The 24,362-nt window shown below is 48.2% G+C and overlaps 1 protein-coding gene and 1 pseudogene across 1 annotated transcript in view; both read right to left on the bottom strand.

Annotated features, from left to right (window-relative positions):
- Window positions 1-4,608: 4,608 nt before the first annotated feature.
- LOC142442314 (high mobility group protein B3 pseudogene) lies at window positions 4,609-5,467 on the bottom strand (annotated as a pseudogene).
- Window positions 5,424-24,362, bottom strand: part of SEC24D (SEC24 homolog D, COPII component) — a 103,439-nt gene continuing 84,500 nt past the window's right edge. The window contains exons 16-23 of the mRNA XM_075543878.1: window positions 23,350-23,446; window positions 23,074-23,219; window positions 21,499-21,637; window positions 20,660-20,778; window positions 17,179-17,358; window positions 14,563-14,754; window positions 9,761-9,850; window positions 5,424-6,235 (exon numbers count right to left, since the gene is read on the bottom strand). Coding sequence (XP_075399993.1) covers window positions 6,095-6,235; window positions 9,761-9,850; window positions 14,563-14,754; window positions 17,179-17,358; window positions 20,660-20,778; window positions 21,499-21,637; window positions 23,074-23,219; window positions 23,350-23,446 — 1,104 coding nt within the window. The 3' untranslated portion in view covers window positions 5,424-6,094. The remainder of the gene's footprint in view (window positions 6,236-9,760; window positions 9,851-14,562; window positions 14,755-17,178; window positions 17,359-20,659; window positions 20,779-21,498; window positions 21,638-23,073; window positions 23,220-23,349; window positions 23,447-24,362) is intronic.

Below are 24,362 nucleotides of genomic sequence, written 5' to 3'. Positions count from 1 at the left end.
GTCCTCTGCCCAGTCCTCCAGCTGTATCTTTGGCCACTTTGGTGCTTTTTAGTTGTTGCTGTTAGCGGGGCCAGAGTCTGTTCCGACCCACAGCCACCCTATGCGTTCTAGGAAGCTTATGCGCTTTTTAAAATGTAAGTGTAATGCGAGCATCTCACGCCGGCCTTCCTGGAGGTTTTTCGGTTCTGATGGGATATTTACTACAGCCCTCCGTGACCAGGCTAATGGCCTCTCATTTCCTCCGGCCTCAGCTTCAGCATAATTTCCTCTAGGAAATCCCTACTGTGGCCAAGCGACCTTTCTTAACACACGTCTTCTAGCCACATCTCTGCAATGCACACCGAATGACTGGCTGGGCCTATGCAAATAGGGCATGTGTAACACGTAAGGGGATTGGTCAGTTTTAAGTGCCCCCCCCCCCCCCAGAAGGATGAGCAGTTTCGTCAGGAGGAGAGGGCAACCTAGGACCATGGGAAGAAGTGCCCCCCGCCCCCAGCAGCACAGCAGCCTCGGTGAGTCAGAGACCCCGGGGCCAGCAGATGGCCGGTGCTGAGACTAACGGGGCAGCGGGCAGGCAGAGGCCCAAGGCCCACGTGGCTGACATGCTGAGGATTCTGCCAGCGACCTGGCTACAGGCTGGTGAGAAGTGATGCTGTGAGCAATAACTGTATCCTTACTGTTTGCCTACCCCCCACCCCCCGGAAGCCTCTAATTGAGAGCACTGTGGGCGTGAGTGCTGTGTGGCCATTGCGTCGCGCTGTCAAGGCCGCCGGCAGGGAGGAGCAGTGGTGTCAGGACAGGTGGAGGCCCACGAGGGCGGAGGGCTGTCTGACCTCTGCCGCAGGGTAACAGGGAAGCCAGAGGCCATGCCTGCTTCTCTCACACCTTCTCTCTCACTCTCTCACACCTGCTTCTCTCACTCCTGCTTCTCTCACACCTGCTGTTAGGGGCAGAACAGGGGCTTCTGCTCTGCCTGCTGAGGGAGCGAACAAAGGAGCCAGGGAAAACATGCTATCCGCAAAGGACCCTGCAAAACCAGGCTTGGTAAACACCTTCACCTTGAAGCCGGGTCCTGGTGAATATCCCGGCACAGGACTGTCCTGGGAGATAATTCTGAAACATGCTGACCCAGAACCTTGGCTGGGATCAACTTGAAAAAAGAAAAGCATGTGATCCAAGGACGAATTGCGTAACTAATTAGCCGCGCGAGCATCTGCAGAGTGGCAAGCACCGCCCTATGAAAAGTACAGTTTAAAACCGAGGAGCCTTCCCCGGACCACGTCCCTTCTCCATTTGCGAGCTGGGAGCCCCTTTCTGCTGGAGCCAAGGGCAAACTCTCTGCTTCAAATGTCATTCGCTCCTCCAAGAAGGACCTGCTTCGTTTCTTTTGAAGTGACCCAGTGCTTTGATCAAACTCTGGCTTAACTCTGCATGCGTGTGTGTGTACACTCAGCTTATATCTTGATGTTTACAAAGCACATGAGATTGGAACTTGCTAGTTCCCCCATGGGTGACAGCCGGCGCTGAACTTCACGGTCCCCACCTAAACTAGGTCAAACATCTGTTATGTGCTTCCCTGGCAAAGCCTGAAGCAGCACTGGTGGCACAGCGGGCTAAGCATCGGGCTACTTAACAAGGTCTTGGTTTAAACCCACCAGCCAGGCCATGAGAGAATGGTGAGGCTGTCTGTCTCCACAGAGGTTGATAATCTCTGAAACTCGCGAGCAGGACAGTCCTGTAGCGGAATCAACGCGAAGGCAGTGGGTTTGGGGTAGAAGCCCCGATGGACTCGCGTGTGCTGCTCACGGCTGTCTATGCCACTGCCGGCACATAGGAGGTTGTGGCCAATCTTTGTCGAGGGAAAACATACCCCTCCTAGTACGAGTATACCTTAGCAACTGTTGGGCTTCCTGGCAACTTAGAAAGTTCATTTGTTTGCAAACGAGTGGACCCTTGTCCCTTCTAGTAAATGGTTTGAGTTCTACAAGGGAACACAGAGCCAAGGATGACATTCCCTTCCAGTGAATGAAGGCGTGTGCTCTGTGCCTCTGTCCCACATGGCGCGTGCTGCCTGGAAAGTCAGTCCCGTGGGAGCAGCACGGAGGTGCTCCGCTGCAGGCAGGCCTTGTAGGAAAACGGCTGGAGACCACGTGTACTTTTAGCCACTAATGATTCAGATGGACAGACTCCCTACATTCTTTCCCACCCGTGCCATGGCCCAGCACATGATCCAGTGGGTGGGGACAGTGGACACACTTGGCTGCGAACTGCAAGGTTGGACTTACAAGTCCACCCAGAAGTACGTGGGCAGAAAGGCTGAAGGATCTACTTTTAAAAGCCCTCCGTGCTGAAAATGCTACCGTGCACAGTGCCTCTCTGACATACATGGGATCTAGGGAGTCGGAATCGGCTCGGTGGCAACTGACAACTCGCTTCCAAGAAGTGATTTCGCTCACCCCTGCACGCATGCATTGGTTTGGGGTACCAACAGCTCTACAGCTGTCTATCCATCTACATGCATATGGGAGGGGGTGTGCAAAAAACTGGAAAAAGCTTCCACTGGCAGACATTTCATAGAGCACCTTTTCCCCGCCAGGTGAGTATGAAGCAACTTGCTCTAAGTTAGTGCACCCAATGGCATTGCCTGGGAAGGTTCTCTCTGGTCACAGTGAATTTTTTTTTCATAAAACCATTTCACTTGAACCTCATTTTTGTGATGGCTGATTTAAGAGAACAGTGTGTGGCTGTGAAATTTTATTTCCTGCTCAGGAAAAATGCCGCAGAGACTGTTGTGATGTTGAACACCGCTAACAAGGACAGCGCTATGGGAAAAACTTAAGTGTATGAGTGGTTTTCTCATTTCAAAAAAAGGTGAAATGTCAGTTGATGACAAACCTCGTTCTGGATGTCTGGTCAACTTCCCAAATGGATGAAAATATTGACAAAACTCATGCAGTTGTGCTCGAGGACCGACAACACACCATGAAGAGACGGGCAGTTCTCTGGAGTAGCTTGGAGCTCGGTGGAGTGAATGTTAACGGAAGGTTTGGGGTTGAGAGGGGCTGCTGTGAAATTTGTGCCTCGGGCTCTGAGCCGGAAAGAGTCTAGTGCAGCGGTTCTTGACCTGTGGGTTCTCAACCCAGGGTTGCCCGATTCATAACAGTAGCAAAATTACAGTTATGAAGTAGCGACGAAAATAATTTTACGGTTGGGGGGGGGTCACATGAGGAACTGTATTGAAGGGTGGTGGCATTAGGAAGGTTGAGAGCCACTGGCCTAGTGGAAACTTGCCAAGCTTTGAAAGAACAGCTCCAAAGTGACCCAGACTTTTTTTTTTACCAAGGTCATTACTGGTGACAAGACATGGTGCTATTCTTAAAAGCCCGAAAGAAAGCATTAATCAAGCCACCGTCACCTCGCCCAAAAAACCTTGTCAAGTGAAATCAAAGATCAAGATGATGCCCATTTGTTATTTGGTGTGAAGGGGATAGTACATTTGGAGTTTGTTCCACTAGGTCAGAATGATAATCAAGCTTTCTCATAGAGATTCTGAAAATATTCTCACGCACATTGTGTGTGACAAAAAATGGCCCAATTTATGGCAGCGGGGGTACTGGTTTTGCCACCAGGACAATGCACCTGCTCACGCCACCATTTCAGTGTGCCAGTTTGGGGCAAAAAACAGCCTTGCTCTCTTGCCTCATTCACCTTACTCACCAGACCTCGCTCCGTGCGACTTGTTTCTGCGAATGAAGAGGGACACGAAAGGACAGCAATTTGGCGATATAGAAGAGGGGAGGAAAAAAAAGGAGGTGCTGTCAGCCATCCAAACAGATGAATTTGAGAAATGTTTCCAGAATGGAATTGCAGATTTGTCAAATGTATTAAGCGTAATGGAGAGAACTTTGAATAAAAATTTAAATACATAGCTTTTGGGGAAAAATGAAATTCCGGTTTATTTTGGGTACCCCCTTTATATATATTTATTAATTTGTCTGAGTCATCTCGAAACATCAAGCCAGTTGGCTAACATGTGCAGGAGATTTAGTCCTGTGTGTGTTTGTTATGCAACTCAGTTTCATGATTTAATAAACAAGCCTGGCCATGTAGTCACGGACAGGGCGGGTAACCACCTCAAGCCTGTTTCTGCATGTGTGCAACAGGGCTGATGATAGGACTAGGGTTGCTGAGAAGACGAAATGTGGCCGTTTTCACAGAGCAGAGGGAAGCTCGTGGGCGTATGCTGACTGTGCTTGAGGTTTTATAACTGATAACAAGTTGAACAAAGCAGATGTAGGGTTGATGCCTATGCCCCCTCCCAAAGCCACTCTCGGTGCTGAGATACAAGAGCGGGCGGCAAGGTGCTTCAAATGCGTCAGCCACTTCATGCGAGACAGGTGTGGCAGTCTGCTCTGTCAAGAGCACAGCCTTGGAAACCCTATATGGGTGACAGTTTACTATTGTAGCAGGGTTGCCAGGCGTTGGAAGCGACTTGGCATGAGGGTTACCAGGGTAGCGGTGGATTTCATAATAATTTAGTGACCTCCTGTAGCATGTTTCCACTTACCTTAGCCTCAAAGAATTTTTTTTCCCCAAAGAAACTGTTCTCTATTCCTCTTCCTCCTCCTCCTCCTCTTCATCTTCCTCTTCCACCCTTTTCCAGGTAACACTGGCAGGACCCTTCGCACCATCAAACTTGGCTTTGGACTTAAAGTCCACGACATCCTTTTCATGCTTCTCCTCCAGCTTTGCCGCCTTGTTGATGTAAGGCTGCTTCTCACGGTCCCTCAAGTTACTCCACATCTCACCCAGCTTTTGGGCCCCATCACCAATGGAGATGCCAGGGTTTGTCGATCTCATCTTGGGGCGGAATTCAGAACAGAAGAGGAAGAATCCTGGCGGCGGTCGTTTGGGCGCGTTGGAGTCCTTCTTCTTGCCGCCCTTAGCTGGCCCACAACCCTTCATTTCCCATTGTCTGCCTTTGCCATCCCAGCAAATTTGGATTTCTCCTTCCCAGACATGGTCTTCCACCTTTCAGAACACTTCTTGGAAAATTCTGCAAAATTGACAGGGACTTACAGGTTTTTTCCCTTATGTTCCTCTGTGCACGTCTGCACACAGACATCTTGCCCTTTGGTTTCTCGGGGTCACCTTTCAGCGTCCTGACTGTACTGTTCGGCTCTCCACAAAGAACTTTTCAAAGAGTCTTTCTCAAGCTCAGACTCTCATAGCTCCTCAGTTTGCTTATTACGTAAGATTCTGCAATCTTTAAATTCCTTTTTATTTTAAAACAAAAATAATTGTTTTCTTAATTTTTTCTTAGTGATCCCACCCAATCAACTTTTGGCCATGGACACTGTGAGGAACACTCGTTTCTTTCCCAAACATTATAAAACAAAACCAAAACCGAGTAATTTCACTGGTTAAGAGCATATGAAGTGATTTATTGGTACTGGTTAAGATCCATTATATACAGGTAGAAACCTTCAAAATTGTACAAAGAATCATTAGGAATGTTGATACAGTTTTATAGACAAAACAACTGGAAAACAGTTTAAACATACACAACATATAATTATGGGGGGGGGGAGGTAGAACAATGCCAGCTCTACCAGATAAGATTCCAAGGTTATTAAAAGTCTGCAATGCAAACTTTAAGTTGAAAAATGTATTCAATGGGGTTACATGGTTTTAAAAATTAGGTATAATGTAAAAATTAAGGTTTTTTTCTCACTGCAAATGGGAGAGGAACCAAGACAACTTTTTACTCCAAATCTATACAATTTGAAAAATAATTTATATGTCTAGCACAGAGAAAGAAAATGGAGAATGTTTACAGTTCTGTAAACGCTTCCGTGAAATGTCAACGGAATCAGTTTTAAACGTTAAAAATTGTGCCATCAGAAATAGACTGTTCCCTTTAAGGTACGGCGCGTACCTTCACTGGCTTTTTACCTGAGCACCGAAGCCGAAGTTCTAAATGCCGTCTTGGAAAGAAAGCTATTCTGAAAGTGAGCAAGAAATCAAAACGAGCTACTCTGGAGAATTAGGCACCGAGGAGGGGATGCTCTCCTAGACACGCAGGGCCGCTCCATTAATGCAGCAGCTGGCAGATCTCCTTGTGGACGCAGCAAAGGAAATCCACGTAGGAGGCGCCCCCGTAGAGGCCCTTGTCTTCTACCAGAAACTGCCGGAAAACCATCTCGGGCTGCTCTCGCTGCTTGACTACTGTGAGCTGCGGGCGGAGACAGAAAAGCAACAAGGGATCAGCTGTGACGGTGTCCTCTGCGCGCTGCAGCGCACCAGGGGCGCCAATTGGCTGTGTCCCCAAGCGGAGAGAAGCGGGAATCGCAAGCCAGGGCCACAGGGAAACCTGCGCGGAGGGCGGTGGGAAAGGTTCACAATGGCAGCGAGGAAAGGCTTTCCCGAATGAGTGCGTGCGTGTTTTCGGAGAACATTCCATATACCGCTGGCGTGTGAATTAACACAGGCTTCGAAAGAGCAGGCGGCAATGAGGAACAAACTGCCGTGATACTAAGTGTGAGATTTCAGTAGCAAATTGGCTTCAGTGAAGGTGTTACTGTGAAGAGACAGCTGCGGGCGGCAGGCGGGAGATGGGGGCACCAGACAGGCAGCTATAGGAATCTTCCAGGTGGGAGGTGGTCACGATGGGAATTGGGGCAGATGCTCCAAACTCCAAACTCACTGCCAGAGTCTATTGGGACTGGTAGTGACAGAGCACAGAACTGCCCCCTGGCGAGTTTCTGAGATGTGAATCGTCCCAGGACTACAAAGTCTCATTTTTTCTCCCAGGGAACAGCTAGTAGATTTGACCTAATGACCTTGCAGTTAGCAGCCCAACACAGAAGCTACTCCACCACCAGAAAGGGCTCCTTACCTATGCAGTGAGCCCAGACAGCTTTCCCCCTGGTCAGGGGAAGCCACACAACCTCATGAGGGCTATTTGTTCAATGGAGTTTGGACTGGCCTCCTGGTAGACCTGCAATGGAAGCTGTTTTCTCCTTAAACGTGTTTTGATTGCTGCTACAATTTGGCTATGACCAGTCTCGGGTCACGGCAGTGAGGGTCTGGGCCCAGCGATACCACAGGAGGTGCAGAGAGAAATCATGGAGGGCCGGCGCTGAGACTAATTTCTTTTGTGTGTGGAAATTAAGTGGGAGGAGGCTCCCCCTTTGTGAGGCATTCTCTCGGGTTAGCTTCTTGGTTTGCGCGTGGTGCTCACTGTACCCCTTCCTCTGTCAGGTGTGCCTGGGCACCACCAGGCGTGGGAATGCAGCATTGAGAGATTCTTGGCTCCAAGGGAAATGTCTTTCTCTGCCGCTCTCAGCTCTGTAGAGAGCAATGGAAATCCCAGTACTTTCTTCAGAAGGGGCAAAGAAAGGAAGAGTCGCATGGAGGTGGTGGTCAGGCTGCCTGGACGCAGAAATAGCTTTCTCCGCAGGGGCCACAGCCACACAAGTCAGAGGAAGAAATATGGGGTAGGACTGAGACTATTCGGTTTCCCTCATTCACAGGTCTCTAGGGGGTCACCTCTGGTCATGCGGCATTGGGGGAATTATTCAAATGGCCATTGCTGGTCCCGTATCATGTTCGGGGATTGAGTGATGGGGCAGCCCAGGGAAAACTGGAGCAATGGGAAGAAAGAAACACATGCAGGGAACACAGGCTTTTTATCCTCCTGAGAAGCAAGGTGTCGAAACATCTGGCATGTCTCGAGTGTCCAATACATATTTGTAGATTGAAAGAAAGAACGAGCAGAAACGGCATGGAGCAAGGTATGCTTGACCTTTGTGAAGACTGAAAAGGAGCCTGTGCGAAGAGTACACTAGGGGTGCTGGTGGGGCCACGGTTTAAAGCACTTGACTGCTAAACCAAAGGGTAAGTGGATCAACACACACACACACACACACACACACACACCACACGCCCCCCCCCCCCAGGTAGAAAGACTGACTGACAGCCCTGGAGGCACTGTGGTGGCATTTCAACTCTGCCCTTTACAGTGCCTATGTTTCCACTGCAGGTGATGACAGTGGGGTTTGTTGATTTTGTTTGCCGCGACTACTCTGGAAAACCAAGAGGAAGTAAGGAATGATAATTGGCACACGTGGAACCAATCGATTTTACCAAAAAGACTTGGTAGTATGGAAACACAATGTGGAAGAAATCTGTGTTGTTGCTGCTGCTGTTTGCTTGCTAGCACGTATAAGCTCGCAGGGATGGTTCTCTGGAAAACCAGCCAGCATTGTTTGGATCAGCAACTGCGGCTTCTGGATTTGCCCTTGCTCTCCCTGACTATGCATTCCGGCTCTGCTTCCTTGGCTTGATTCTTTAAAGGCCTGCTTCCACTGCTTCCTTTCTGTGGCCCCTTATCAAAGGCCGAGGACAAAGCGATGCTGGGACTAAGTAGGGGATCGGTCCCAATGGAGTTGTGTGGCGCTGACTAATAGGCGGATCCTCTGGGCCTCCATTTCATATTTGTTCATGGGAAGCAGGAGAAAGTGAAGTCAAGGTACCTCCTAGATTCTTTCTCTGATGACATTCAGAAAGTTGAGCATGTCAAATTATGGAGAGAGCTTACAAACAAAAGGCAAACACCCAAGCAAACCCATCCATTGCCATCGGGTCCATTCAGAGAGAGCGACCTTAGAGGACAGAGCAGAACCGCCCATACGGTCTCCATAAGAAAGGACGCGTCCTTAGCCATGCAAGCTCTACTGATTTCACTGTGCAATTGCTTATACTTTGTCTACATATTACTATCCGGAGTTTCCTCCAGGTATGTTTACCACCAAGCTGACAGGATCTTGGTAAGGGCTTACTGGAGCAAGGGTGAGAACAGAAAACAGAGTAGGGAAGAGCTTTTGCTTTATGTTTTCCTTGAAGGAGAGGCTGGTGAGTATAGGGATGACCTCTGCTTTCAGTCTCATCTCTGCTTCCGGAGCCGGTGGCAGGCACTCCGTGGCCACAGTTGGGCACAAAGCTGGACCACCATAAGTTCTGCCAGAAAGTCCAAGTTTTCAGTTTGTGTTTCATGGGAGCCTCGGATCTCCTGACCCTACCTCGGAGCATGCGCAGTAGAGACCATGTTTAGTTTGGAAAGATACTTGCACAGTTCGGTAATTTTAAGCTCCTAAGGAAAAGTCATCCCACACCTACTGTTGCTATCAATTGCTCTTAAGCCAGCCAGGGAATCTTCGTGATTATCAAGGTAACAGTCTTTGAAAATGACCTGTGCTGTTATGTTTGCGTCTGTCTAACGAGCTAGTCTTGGAAACCCCAGGGGCAGTTCTACTCTGTGTCATAATTGACTCGATGGCAGGGAGTTTGGTTTATGTCTAATTATGGTGAATACTGTCTATGTCTAGCTCTTGTGCACACCTAATAATTAGGAGTGCCTGTTCATTCCTATAGGAGCCTCAGTGGGTTGGGCTGCTACCACATAGTCAGTGGTTTGAACCCACCACCTACTCTGCAGGAGAAGCATGCGGCTTTCAGTTCCTGGAAAGACTGACAGCTCAGAAACCCACAGGGGCAATCTCCTGGAGGGCGGCTATGGGTCAGCATTGACCTGACAGTGCAGAGTTTGTTTTCGATCCTGAGTATGCTTCCAAGGACAGTGGGAGTTCTGATATCAAAGACAGCCTCATAAATATATCAAACATGCATTTAAAAAATCTTTAATAAAATAAGAGAAACCCTTGAAGAAAGCGGAGGAGAAAAACTATGTCATTCTCACCTTCATTGAATATGGCCTCTTCTGTTGGAGAGTACTCATTATCATCCTGAGTTTCTGAGAGTACAGGCTCCCGACCTCAGGCAGTAATGTCTAGATTTAAGAAAATCTGAGTTTAAGGTTCATTATAGTTAATGGCATGCAGACAGAAGCAACAGTGCCAGGGAGTCAGATCTGAAAACATACCTTGATGACTGGTTTCGTTCATTTCCCTGAAAACCGAAAATGGGGCCGGGGGACATCTCTACAAGCGTTCGTTCGTACGGACATACATTTCTATCGACAAACCACTCAATTGTCAGGTGAAAATAAAAACCCTTTGCTGGCATTTGGCCCAGGCCCAGCAGCACGCAGACACAATGCGTGCCTGTTTACGCGGGGGTGCTCTGGCCCCTTCCCAGGAAGCCTTCATCCCTTTTCAAGACGCGGGTGTCCGGGTTGTGTGGAGAGAAAGAAAAAGAATGCACTTCATTCAGCCGTAGAACCAGTTGCAGCCCCTGAGGCATGATCACATACATTCCCAAACACCAGGAAGCACCGGTTCGGATCGACCCGCAACCTGGTGAATGGTCTGCGAAGAAAAGGCTCTTCTTGCACACAGCAGCCTGGGGGGTGGTGGTGGGCATGTCTTCAACTAAGACAGACTGAATGGCAGGGCTCAAGAAGATGCCAAGAGATAACAGATCACCTGGGAATGAGCCACAGCCAAGGGGAGCTAGACGCTTCACCAGGAAGCCACGGCTCTCAGGAAGAAATCGTGACCAACGTTTTCCACAGGACTTGTCAGAAGAGCGGGACATTCATCATGGTTCACGTTGCATCTCTCTACTGCCTTCTCTGGCATTCAGGTTCCTCCTTTCCTTAGCAACCAAATGCACTTCCTGTGTTTCCCAGGTGCCTGGGTGGTAGAAGCAGTTAAGCACCAGGAGCTATGGAAAGACTGGCTGTTTGAAACCAGCCCCGGGCGCCAGAGCTCCAGGCTTGGAAACTTGCAGGGCTGTTCTACCCTCTCCTTCCCGTCCTTCTGAGTTAGAATCGACTCGATGACAGTGAGGGACAGAGGAGAGGGCTCCTTCCAAGGACACACAGGGTGGGCTGCTCCCCGAGACACTGAAACCCCAGCCAAAAGAGCCGTAGGCCTGTGAACACCAACTTGGAGCCAACTTGTAGTGGACTGATAATAAATGAAATGCAAATAAATAGTAGTAAAGATAACCACATACAAAATGCTCTGGGGAACTTCTACTCTGCTACACTGGGTTCCTACGAGGCAAAACGCCCGGACAGGTAAACACCTGCTTCATGGTCCTTACTGCCTCCAGCACGAACATGGCCACGCTTTTCTGTGGTTGTTTTAGCTCTTGAAGAGAGTGCAGAGAGCGCAAACCTATCGGCCTGCTAACTTGTGAGGGAGCGGCTCTGGCTCGTCTGTGTGGATAGTCCCTTAAAAAGCATGGCTACCGAGGTTCCCGCCGATCCAGGCAGGGGACGGCTGCGGACAAGGTCTCTCCGGAATGTACTGGCCTGAGCTTTGTGAAGGTGCCTTCAATAAAAGGTCCAACCAGACAGTAGCTTCTGAGGGATCACCTGGGCCTGAGAGGTCAGTTCAGAAGGTCATGGCAAATGTTATTTGGGACTTATACAGATTTTTCTTGCAGAACACAGGGCAACCACAGGGGCTTTTAGGAAGAAGTTTTACAAAAATTTAAAAGTACACTGGTGAGGAAAAGGCCAGGGAAGTTGTGTTAGGGAATTTCCCCACTCCATCACAACAATGTACCTGTTCATTCTCTGAGGGTAACAGGGCTGTACTGTAAAAATGTCAGGGGAGTCTATATTCCATCCATGACAGCCTTGATCTTGCCCCTTCAGATTTCTCAACGCCCACCCCCACCCCCGCACACACATCACCCCGGGCCCCACTCAAAGAAAGGTATTGAAGCAGCATGCGATTTAAGTCTCCAGGATGCCCACACGTCCACATTGCTGTGGTGTGCAGCTAAGAGCACAGGATTTGGGGGGATTGGTTAGAGAGATGGAAACCCTGCCCAGAACTGCGTAGATCTAGATGGAGAATATACTGAGAAACAACAGCTTCAGATTTTGACATTTAAAAAAATTAAGGCTTTTTAAGGAAATGATTTTGCAGCAATACTTTTTAACTTACTCTTTTGGCTCTTACATTCAACTCATCAAGTATCGTTAAGCTGTTAACTGCAACGTCAGCAGTTCAGAGAGTCACCAACTGTTCCATGGGAAAAAGATGAGGCTTTCTTCTCCTGCTACGAGTCCCAGTGCAGACACCCACGGGGAGAGCTGCACTCTGTTCGACAGGGTGACTTGGGGTTGGAATTGACTCTATGGCAGTGAGTTGGGTCCCCCCCCCCCAGAGGTAAATACTAGTAGTCCTGTAGTTATAATAGTTAAGTATTTGGTTCCTAACCAAAAGGCTAGCAGCGGAGTCCATCGGGAGGTGCTTTGAAAGAAAGCCCTGGCAGCCATCTACCTGCAGAAATCAGTCCCTGAAGAGCCAGCCCTGACATACATCAAGTGGTCATCATGACTTGTCGTCAACGGCAACGGGCGCACAGAGCATGTCAATACATTATAATGTAGAAGGAAGCTTTCTAAAGCTTATGAAAACCTTCTTCAGACTCAGAGTTCTTTGTCTACTCAATATTTGTATTTTGTTTTGTTTTAAAAAATAACATTTCTGAAAAGAAAAAAAATAACATTTCTAAGGAGCTGATACCAAGAGCTCAAATAGAAAGTTAATGTTTAGAAAATATTGATGGCAATCTCTGTACAAATATGCTTCATCACACCAGCCAGTGCAATCATGAGGTATCGAAGGGATCAGGTATAAGGCATCATCAGAACAAAAAAATCTTACCATAGTGAATGGGGGGTGGGTAGTACGGAGTGGAGACCCAAAGCCCATTTGTAGGCCACTGGACATCCCCTTACAGAAGGGTCTCGGGGAGGAGAGGAACCAGTCAGGGTGCGATGTAGCAATGATGAAAAATACAACTTTCCTCTAGTTCCTAAATGCTCCCTCTCCCCCACTATCATGATCCGAATTCTACCTTGCAAGTCTGGCTAGACAAGAGGATGTACACTGGTGCAGATAGGAACTGGAAACACAGGGAATACAGGGTGATGATACCTTCAGGACCAGGGGTGTGAGTAGTGATACTGGGAGGAGGGTAGAGGGAGAGTGGGTTGGAAAGAGAGAACTGATTATAAGGATCTACGTGACCTCCTCCCTGGGGGATGGACAACAGAAAAGGGGGTAAAGGGAGACATCAGGCAGGGCAAGATATGACAAAATAATACATTATAAATTATCAAGGGCTCATGAGGGAGGGGGAAGCGGGGAGGGAGGGAAAAAAATGAGGACCTGATGCCAGGGGCTTAAATGGAGAGCAAATGTTTTGAGAATGATAAGGGCAATGAATGTATATATATGCTTTACACAACTGATGTATGTATGGATTGTGATAAGAGTTGTATGAGCCCCTAATAAAACGATTTTAAAAAAAGATTACAAAGACACTCACACAAAAAAATCCCAAATATGCTTCATACAATTGATGTGTGGGTTGTTATAAGAGATGTAAGAGCCCCCAATAAAATGATCTTTCAATAAAAAATTAATAACATTTCTAATCATTCTTTAATTTCCACGGCTAGGAAGCAGACATCCTGCCATTTCTGGCACGTTAACAGACACCACAGCAATGAATGAAAACAGTCTTAAAACTAGTCTCTTTGTGAGACAGACACACCTTTACAATGGTAAATTCCCTTAAGCATATACTGTTGACCTTCAAATGGACACGAAGCCCTCCAAACTGGCCATCTATCTATGCAGGCGGAGAGTTAGTCCGGGCCCTTGCTCCAACATGCTATGTAGTTACAAATGTTGGTTCCTGCATACCAGAAATTAGGGGCCTGGGGTAGCCGGAAGCATGTGGACATCAGAGAAGGGAGGCTCGGGGCACAGCCGGTCTGCTGGGCTCTCCTTGTGAACTAAGGAACACACCGTCCGTAGCAGAGTCACACTCAGCCCCACCATCGCAGGGAGGTTCATGCAAATAAGGCCTGCCTATGAGGTTGACAATAAGTTGATTCTCAAATAATAATCACTAGTTTTCCCCGAGACACTTTTAAAAAGTCAATTACATTCATCTATTACATTCATCTAATTCTAACCACCCACCTCTTCTGTTACGATTGCATCAGGGTATACTCTGTTCTTGTGGGAATTATTTTCTAACTCATGCATCATGCTCAGCCTGCCGCAGAACACCCAGAATGGGTTTCTGCCCATTCTTTTGGGTCTGCAGTTCAGCACCAGGAATGAGCTCCGTGGAGAGACACTGGCATTCAGTTCTGCCTCGTCAATGGCTGCCTGCACCAGCCCCCGAGCCTCAACTATTCACCCGCAGAAGGTCGATGCCTTGGCTTGCTCGTGAGAACGAATTGAAGCTGAAGAGTTTCCAGAGCACAGAGACTGGCACAGAGGACCCGACGCGGAATGTCTAGGAAAGTCACCTCGTAACTTTACACTGACAACTCCAAACCGGCTGGTTAGGTCAACGCACAAAATAATTTCAACCTGAAACAAAACTATACGCTTTCTTGTTCCTTCTTCTTTGTTAACTATAAGTACACAGTTGATACAGGGTTGTACGTGAACAACAATAACAAAAATCTCAATTCTGTTTTGAATATTACCCACCCACCCTACACCACTCCCCCCCACCCCCCCAAACCAATGGGGGTAAAAAAAAGGTACTTGCCATATCTGTGTTGATATGTGCGAAAGATGGCACGTTGAAGATTCCCTGGATCACCTCGGGCGGGCTGCTTACCCCCAACCATAAGAACATATTCAGACCGTTGGCCAGGAGGAATATTCCTTCTTCCGAAAGGCGAGACTCCGAGCACCGGACAGCAGCAGGCAGGGTTGTACTCTTGACATCTAAAGTGTGCTGGGTTGGCAAAGGCAGGAGAGTCAGAGGCCGCCTCTTTCCCCTCCTTCCCTTCCTTGTAGCGCATATTCAGTGAGTGCCTCCTGCCCGCCAGGCATCCTTCTGGCCCTCAGACAACGCCCTTTCTCCTGCCTGTGCAGCTGATGGTTTTGAGAGAGCTGAGGGACCCCAGGTAAGTCAAACACACAGACTGTTAGAGGGTGTGAAATTCTAGGAAGACGAGGGAAGCAGGAGAATGGGGTAGGGCACATTGGGGGTGCGGGGTGGCAGCGGGGATGGGTATTACAAATTTAAACCAGGTAGTTTTACGGAAGGTTTTGCCGAGAGGGCACAGATTTAAATTTGAGATCTGAAGAGATGAGAGATGGAGTCATGGAGCTACCTGGGGAAAGAGCCTTCCGTCTGAACAGAACAGTTTAGTGCACAGGTCCTGCCTGGGACAAGAGCCTGCCCGAGGCATCGGAGGTCAGCGAGGGAGCCAGCCTGGCTGCAGTGAAGTGAGACCAGGGAGCGTAATAGGATGGCATTGGGCAGAGAACAGTGGCAAGAACTTAACGCTTTTTCACCTCAAGTGAAATGTTTGTTTGTTTTTCCTGGATTTTTCTCAGTCAAGAAGTGGCATGAGCTAACAAATATTTTAATAGGCTTTAACAAGATCACTTTAACGTCGGTGTTGAAAATAGGTGGCAGGAGGCTTGCTGGGAGGCTGGGGCAACATTCCAGGGAGGGCTCATTAGGCTTGGATCTGGGAGATGGCAGGAGAGACGGCGAGGTGTGGGCAGAGCCAGAAAGGAGAGGTGACTTGCACGTGCTGACAGGGAGATGTGGCACACAGGAGAAAGCAAGAAGGACGGCCAGGAGAGAGATGTCTGAGGTGAAGCCCTGGAAGGTGATGGTGAGAAGACCAGGGGAGCCTCACATTTAGGAGGTAAGAGCTGGGCTTGGGTTAGAACGTCCAGTTCACATTCAAGGAGAGACGTTCTCAGCAGGGGACAGGGCAGGGGATATGCACTTGGGAATCACGTGTTTGTAAAGGGAATCTGAAGGCATGAGGACATTGCAAGGGAATGTGTGTCTAGAAGGGGAGAGTAGACAGAGAGTGGATGGGGTAAGTTGGTGGGGTCAGCTAGTGAAGGGACCAGGAGGAGGAGCCGGGAAGGCACCCTCCAATGGCTCAAGTCATGTGCTGAAGCTGTTTCCAGAGAGGGGGAGTGACCGACTCTGTCAGCTGCTGTTGACAGGCCAGAAAAGACAAGGGCTGAGGGCCACCCAATGGATGCAGACCCATGCTGGCCACGGGTGACCCTGCCAGAGAAGTTCAGAGCAGTGGCAATGCGCTTGTCCCTGGGAACCCCGGCTTCTCTGCTTAGAGGTGTTTGATAACCCAATTCTATCTGGAAAGCTGCCGTGTGCAAGAGTTCACAGCTGATGCTCATATTATTCCAAAGAATTAATAGCGTTTTCCCTAACCTATTCAGCAGTGATGGTTTGTTATGGAGAGTTCAAGTATCAAGAAGCTATAAGTTCACTCGCTTTCCTCGGTCATCTCCCTCAACGGAAACCTAGTAGGCCTCCAGGAAAAGGCCCCATTCCCAGAGTGCAGTGGCCTGCCAGAGATACAGGGTTGACACCCCTCTTAGGACAACAGGGTGGCAGCTGGCTTGGGAGGTGACTGAGTCACGGAGACCTTATGTCCATGAGAACAAACTGCTGCCCTGTCCTCTGCCACCTTCCTGCGTGGTGCTTGGTGTGAGTCCCCTCTGGGACTCACGTGGAGGGGCTTGCTGCTCTCCCCCAGCCCGCGGCTGGAGCAAGCACGCTGCGCTGCGGTGGCTGCTAGGTGCCAGGGAGGAAGTTCCACACGCGCAGCTCAGTCTCCGCAAACGGATGCTGACGTGGAAACCTCTCATTGCACACGGGCACGGCTGACTGACTCAGTGGCTACCCCACTGGGCCCAAACAACTGTGAGCTGGAACGGACTCAACAGCACCTCACAAAACAACAACCCGAGCCATTCTGATTGTAAGTGGTAACAACTAGACACGCGCACATGGATGAAAAATAAATACACGCACGCACGCCTACCTCTGTCTGGGATCTTAGAGACACACATGCATTTTAATGTCAGAGAGCAGCTTTCTCAGCTGATTCCTGACTTTTCTAGCTGCCAGCTCCACTGAAGACGGGCCAGTTGTGGAAGAAGGACCGACAGCAAGTATCTCAAAAAACCAGTCAGCCCGGAACCCTTCATATCCCCACCCCACCCCCGCCATATGGAACACATGTGACACACGCATGTGACATATTCAGAGGCTCAGTGCCGATCCTACACCACAAGCTCTGAAGGTGCTTGAGATTTCAAACCCCTTCGTTTGATCCCTTCCCAGACGCTCCTGGGGTACGGGCCATGGCCGCGTGCTTACGATTGGCAGCAGTTTCGGGTAGAAAAAAAGCTGAGAGTCGGCTACATCCATGGTCATGACCAGCTGTCTGTGAAACGTCCGCTCGTCTGTTGAGATCTCTGGTCTGCTGAGCAGCACACAGCTTTTTAACAGACAATTCATGTACACCGGCAACACTTTCATGGAATCTGGCAGGATAAGCTGAAAAAGACACAGGCGATCCTCTGAATGGCATGGCTTGGTGTGGGTGAGAACACCCACAGAGACACCTGCACGAGCTCCACCTTTTCTCCGTGCACAATCCAGCGGCACAGAGCACATTCGTCCAGTCGCGGGACAATTGCCACCCAACTCCCTGAGCTGTCGCTCCCACAGCACAAAGATCCGCTGCCCCCTCCTGTTCCTGTGTAATCTTTAAGTTTCTGTTACTAACTTGATCCCAGATAGACACTTCTTAAAAGAACATAATGCTCAATGCAGGAAGCACAGCAGCCTGTGTGATCATGAGGTATCGCTAGGATCAGGTATCAGGCATCAAAAATAGAGAAATATCACATCAGGGTGAATGACGGAGGGTGCAGATTGGGGACCCAAAGCCTCTCTCTAGGCAATTGGACATCCCCTTAAAGAAGGGTCATGGGGAAGTGATGAGCAAGTCAGGGTGCAATGTAGCAATGATGAAACATACAACTATCCTCTAGTTCTTTAATGCTTCCTCCCCACCACTATCATGATCCCAATTATACCTTCCAAATCTGGCTAGACCAGAGCATGTATATGGGTAAAGATAAGAGCTGGAAACACAGGGAATCTAGGACAGATAAACCCCTCAGGACCAATAATGAGAGTAGTGATACCAGAAGGGTAAGGTTAAGGTAGGGAGAGAAAGGGAGAACCGATCACAATTATCTACATATAACCTCCACCCTGGGGGATGGACATCAGAAAAGTGGTTCAAGGGAGACATAGGTCAGTGTAAGACGTGATAAATAATAATAATTTTAAAATTATCAAGGGATAGGGAGAAAGGGTTGGGGAGGGAGGGGGAAAATGAGGAGCTCATACCAAGGACTCAAGTAGAAAGCGAATGTTTGGAGAATGATGATGGCAACAAATGTACAAATGTGGTTGACACGATGGATGGATGGATTGTGATAAGAGCTGTACGAGCCCCCAATAAAATGATTTTTTTTTAAAGTCTGGCTTGATTCTAAAGAATTCTTGTTTGGGTTTTAAGATGACATAAGTGGCAATGGATTTTTAAAAGCACAAGTACTACTATAGTTAAGGTCACTGAGCTTTATCATTTGAAGTCACAACACTCCCAAAGTGTGTAGTAGATTGAAGCTTGGTACAGTTAATAGAGATTTAATGTGAAAAAATAAAATCTACCTTGCAGGAGCTTACAAGCATATTTAACTTTTTTTTTTTTTTAAGCATTTGCCGTAGAACCCTGAAAGGGAGGACCTCTTTCTACTCTGTTTCGTGCCCTTGTAACCTCTCCGCTCTCCACCAGCTGCCGGCCCTGGCTGTCGACAAAGGGCTGTCCTTCTGAGGTCCAGAGACATATAACCCCAGCACGGAGCTCTTTCTTTAACGGCCTTGCTCGGACCAAGGAAACATGAGATTCCACAGTCAAACAGTGGAGTTCCCAGAAGAATCCCTCCATGTATACTTGTGGAGGGCACCGCATGTGAAGTTATAGTCCCTGAGGGAAGTCGGAGACTAGCTATTCTCTGTTTTCCATTAACTAAGGGTATATTTTAATATCACGCTTCCCAGTGGCTTCTTAATCTCTCTAACTTACAGACTACATGTGAATACTGGATCATTTTTTAAAGCACGGCTGTTGGTGATGGAGAAGCATGCTTTTAAAAGTCTGTAAGTCCTGCACATGAGCTTTGCTGGTGGAGAACGAAACATCTCATCCTAAGATGTAGACTAATAGGCAACAACTTTTTCAGAGAAAAGAAGGCACGGTCATGATTTCATAGAAGAAACACATATAATGGGTTAACGATGAGCTAGTAGCAGAGACAAAGAGTTTAACTTTTAAACCCGAAGGAAATGACTGGTTGGCTCTCCGCTCCCCCCCCCACTCCATTTAAATAGGCAACAGAGTTGTTTTTGACTCTTCGATCTGTTTAACATTAGCAAATAAACTTCCAGGGAGGAGGTTAACTGGAGCTTCTCTCCTTCAAGGAGTGCTTGTGAAGTGTGAGACACTCCAGAGACAGCCCAGAGATCTAAGAGCCACAGTAAAACCGAGGTTCAAAGCATTCACAACTGACGGACATTCAGGCTGGACCCCGGGGGCTCCTGGTGGGTGCAATGGGACCAAACAGGCACCTTGGGGAAGGGAGCTGCCCGAGGTCAGTGAAGTGGCAACACTCCGGGCAGGACGATGATGAGGTTCACCAGGTGCTTACGTGATTATGGACACGGGCGGCAGAAAATCGAATGACCCATCTCAGCGATTGGACGGCACAGAAAGGAGGTTTTTAGGAAAACAATCACGCCAATAAAAGTGCGGCTTAAAAAAAAATGTTTCCCCTCCTGAGCCTAGAGTATGAATTTGGCTCCTCACACTTATTTACATTATGTTTACTGCTGACAGCCGACTTTTTGGTGGGGTTTCAGACGTACTCTCAAGCATCCCCTCCTGGCGGGAATGAGCCCCAAAGCATCCCCATCGGCCGCCGTCTTCTAATCAACATTCCACCCTCAGAGCGTCCACACACAACTCTGGAGAGGGCGTCTAACTTTGATGGGCAGAGGCTAGAGGGGCTGTGACAACAGACCTCAAATCAGTGGCACCCGAGGCTTTGCTTTTTCTGCTCCACCGAGAGGTGTATGGAAAAGGACCACCCCTTTCAAAATCCCAGCTGATCCCCCAGGGAGAATTATTTTAAAACTCTTCTTCTGATCTATGAATCGCTTCCAAGTAAACACGGATGGTACTGTTGGTGTGTTTCAGTTCTGTCTGTTTATCGAACTTAAAGGGTGCTGTTGCTGCCATCAGCATCTTGACTCTGTTAGTGTGTCCCCACAGGATGTAAACACGCACAGTTCACAACCAAATGTGCGTCTCTGTGAGGGGAGAATCCTGTTGAGGTTGTGACCCTGATTTTATGGAACATTCTTTTGTCTGCACATCATGTAGGGGCTGTCAACACAATGTACACACACTTTTGGATTCAGGCATTTCCTAAAGCCATTCATCTTTAAAGTATTTTTTTAAGGTTGGCTAAAAATACCACAGCACCCACAAACGGCCCTCTCTGCCTTCTTGGTTGGTGTAGGGCGCTCGACAGCTTTTACGGGAGGGCCTCAACAAGTTGTGGAAGAAGTGCATTCATTACCTTTTAGTTCAATTGTCCCACAGTCGTTGTTGGAGCCCCTCGTGCCTGGACCATCGCCCAAGGCGCCACCCGTAGCATATGCTGGAGGGACGGGTAGCTATTTGTAAGCCTTTAGCAAATCAGTACAGTAGGCAGCTCACCTGGCTTGCTGCAGACGGACTGGCACAATTCTTCCGGTAGCACGCCAACATATGGGCAGTTTGATTAACCAGGATTTCCCGGATGACCTTCAAGGGCTGGTGTAGAATTGCTTTAAAAGCTATGTGAACAACAACAAGGGAAAGAGTATCAGAAGTTTTAGCTCAGAGATGGAGCCCATTTCAACGAATTCTGGAAAACCAACACACATGTTGCTATTGTCTTCAGACTACCCAGCAAGGAGTAACAGGGCTCAGAAAAACCCCACATCCTCTGTTAATGGTCCCTTTTAACTAATGATGGTGATCGCCATACGGAGAACAACGGTTTCCGGACAACACAGAGGGCTCTAGAGTTTTCCTCAGGTACGAAAACAGATCTTTACACCCAGAGGAAAGAGGCGACTTCACCATCATCTGATAGCCTGCACTCCAGCAGGTGGGACTGCTGCTCTTCCTAAAGCTTGGGATAGAACCTCAGGAGGAAAGCCGGAGGCAATTTAGCCAGAATGTCCCTCCCATTGCACAGTCATCCGGAGTGGATAAGGCGCTCACTCTGATGATTAGGGACAGCAGTCCATTCAAATGTCACAAGAAGTAGCTAAGCATCACTTGCTACATTTTAACTCGCCTCTCTTTTGGAGGAAACAGTAAAGAGAACTTCCCCGTCATTAACCTGGAGTCAGAGAGGAGGACTGTACTCCTTAGCCCCTGCTAGGGTAAGGATCTGAATTTACCCCACCACGTGGGGCTTTCATACACCCACCTAAACTAACCAACACGGCTCGCCTCAGCGAGTGGACCCCCAAGGCACACTGGCCACAGGATGAGCGGAGAGGTACCTGACTTGGCAAAGAAGTTGATGAGAGCATCTGTCTCGCAGCTCTTATAGAGATCCCCGAGCTGGGAGCTGCAGTTTAACCCAAGATTGTGAATCCGAAGTCTTCGCTGGCCGCTGATGGTGGTGTACAGCACAGCGCACTGCAGAGGCAACAGGGGGCCGCGTGTGTGGCTGGTTAACAAGTTGCTGACATGATTTACATTTACATTACACGCTTCTGCATGGTGTGTCTCGCTAAAGACATCAAGCTTCCTTTTTTTAAAAAAATCAAGATTTCTTTTTTTCTATTATTGCTGAAGACGAACAACCACACAGAAGAAGAACAATGACTACTCCCTAACTAGGTTTCGGTGTAGTTCACTGATTTAAGTGACTGAGCCATTCATGTCTAAATATTGATTCGCATGTCTACAGGTGAGCATTTTGCCTATCCCCAATTTTGCTACCAGGGAGGTAGGTGCAGAAAACAAACCTTCTCGTCTCAGAGCCTAACAGAAGGCGCACTTCCCTTAGAAACACAATTCTTGTGAGGACAAGGACCTACTCAGATCTTTCGCTGTTATGCAGTTCAAGAGCCCAAAGATGCAATCAATTATCTGTGATAGAAAAGAAACATGGAGCTCTTCCTCAATTTAACACTGCCTTCTATATTTTTAAAGGGTGATATCAATGTTTGAAAATGAAAGCCACGGGGGGAGGGAGGGGAAAAAAAAAGAGGACCTGATGCAAAGGGCTTAAGTGGAGAGCAAATGCTTTGAGAGTGATTAGGGCAAAGAATGTGTGGATGTGCTTTATACAACTGATGTATGTATATGTGTGGATTGTGATAAGAGTTGTATGACCCCTAATGAAAGAGTTGTATGTCCCCTAATGAAATGTAAAAAAAGAAAAGAAAAAAAGAAAGAAAATGTTTAGGGCAAAGAATGTACAGATGTGCTTTATACAACTGATGTATGTATATGTGTGGATTGTGATAAGAGTTGTATGACCCCTAATGAAAGAGTTGTATGTCCCCTAATGAAATGTAAAAAAAGAAAAGAAAAAAAGAAAGAAAATGTTTAGGGCAAAGAATGTACGGATGTGCTTTATACAATTGATGTATGTATAGGTATGAATTGTGATAAGAGTTGTATGAGCCCCTAATAAAATGTTTTAAAAAAAAAGAAAAGAAAACGATAGTCACTAGATAAAAAATTTCCTGGTTTTCTCCCCCAAACCCCATGGTTCCTAGAACAAAATCCAATGCCATTTCCACGTGCTTAACACGGGGGGCGGACCTGGAGAGGGAGCGCAACAAACGAATGAATGGCTGGCTGGTGTCTGCAAGCACACCCCCTTGCCAGACTCCGTTTGCTGGTGCCCATGCACGACCCCCAAGTTTGCTGGCTCTCGTGCCAGGAAGTGCCCACGAGGAACCAGTGTGCAGAGGAAAAGATGGACGGCAGCCTTTGCAGCAAAAGAATGAAGTCTTTCAGGAAGAGGCTAGCGACGGACACATCCGATGGTGTCTGAGCTCCCCACCGCTCACTGTCAGAAACGAGCAGAGAAGCAGAATCGGGAGTGCACGCGGAATCACCTGGATTAAGGCCCCACTGTCTTCTCCAAGCTTGTCGTCGTGCTTGAACTCTACGGTGACGGCCTTGTCACAGTCAATCGCTGCCATTTCGACATCCGTGGTGTTGTTCATGAAAATCCCGCCAAAGAAATCCGTGGCTCTGAAACCTACGGGTGAGATAAAAGGAGAGTTTTTGCCTTTCCTTATTTTCTTGGCATTTTCTCTGTAGGCTCGTCACCGATTTGAGGCGGGACGCTTCAGGATTAAGGATGAGAATCAGGTAGAAATGATAATTACCTGTGCTGGTTCGAACTCTCATAATAGCATCAAATCCTATTTTCTTCTCAATGTCCTTTCTAAGGTCGGTCAAAAATTGGTGGCTATCCAGGTGCAACTGAAAAACAACAAACGGTATCGTCAGTGTCCACCAGGTGGCAGTAAACGTACTTAAACTAACACAGCGTCCTTTGTATCTGTTCACCCTGATTCAGCATACTTCTGTCAGATCTTGCAGTCCCCTGTTAAAGAAGACACGGGGTCGAGCGCCCGCCCAGGCGTCTTACCTTTTCAAATCGCACCCACATCTCTATCGCTTCCACTATGCTTGCATGGAGAAAAGACAGGCATTGGCTTGGACACCAACTCAGCACATGGCACGTGCCCAAGGACCACCAGGGAGGCTGGGGCACACCCTGGAGTTGCGTGCTGGATTTCTTTCATTGGACACAGTCTGCGCTCGGGCCAAGGGAGAGTCTGTGGAACCTTCTCCCAGCCTCAGGAAGGGCCCTGCCATGACTGCGTTTCTGAATCATGTTCACGCCTCACCTGAGCGGCATTTACTCAACCTGCACGCATGCTCGCTGAAGAGCATGCACAGAGTGAGAACCATCGTCTAAAAAGCATCCCATCACACCTGGTTGGTAAGCGATCTGTGAGCGACTGTCACAGTTCCTAGCGCAACCAGTGTGAAGCCACCTCAGCAGGGGGTAATGGTCCTTTGGTTACCATGGGGTCGCCCCTGGGGCGGAGTGGACTCCACAGTACCGAACAACTGTGTGAAAGAGAAGAAGCGGACACACACATTTCCCCTCTTGCCCTCCCTAAGCGCAGGAAGGAGGGAGGAATGGGAAGAGAGAAATCAATGGCACAATCTCTTACAACCTTTGTAGCACTTACAGACCAACTAGGTGTCTGCAAAGTTCTTGGTCATCCTTTTTCATCACGTCTCCTTTACAGTATCATCGAATTACTGTAATGTTGAAGACAAGAAAGGCATGCAGTGTGACATGATTTAATGCAGCATCCATGTG

Source organism: Tenrec ecaudatus, chromosome 3 (assembly GCF_050624435.1).
Source record: "Tenrec ecaudatus isolate mTenEca1 chromosome 3, mTenEca1.hap1, whole genome shotgun sequence".
NCBI classification, from domain to species: domain Eukaryota; kingdom Metazoa; phylum Chordata; class Mammalia; order Afrosoricida; family Tenrecidae; genus Tenrec; species Tenrec ecaudatus.
Note: the sequence above shows the minus strand (reverse complement) of the source record. Positions and strands in the feature narration are given on the sequence as shown.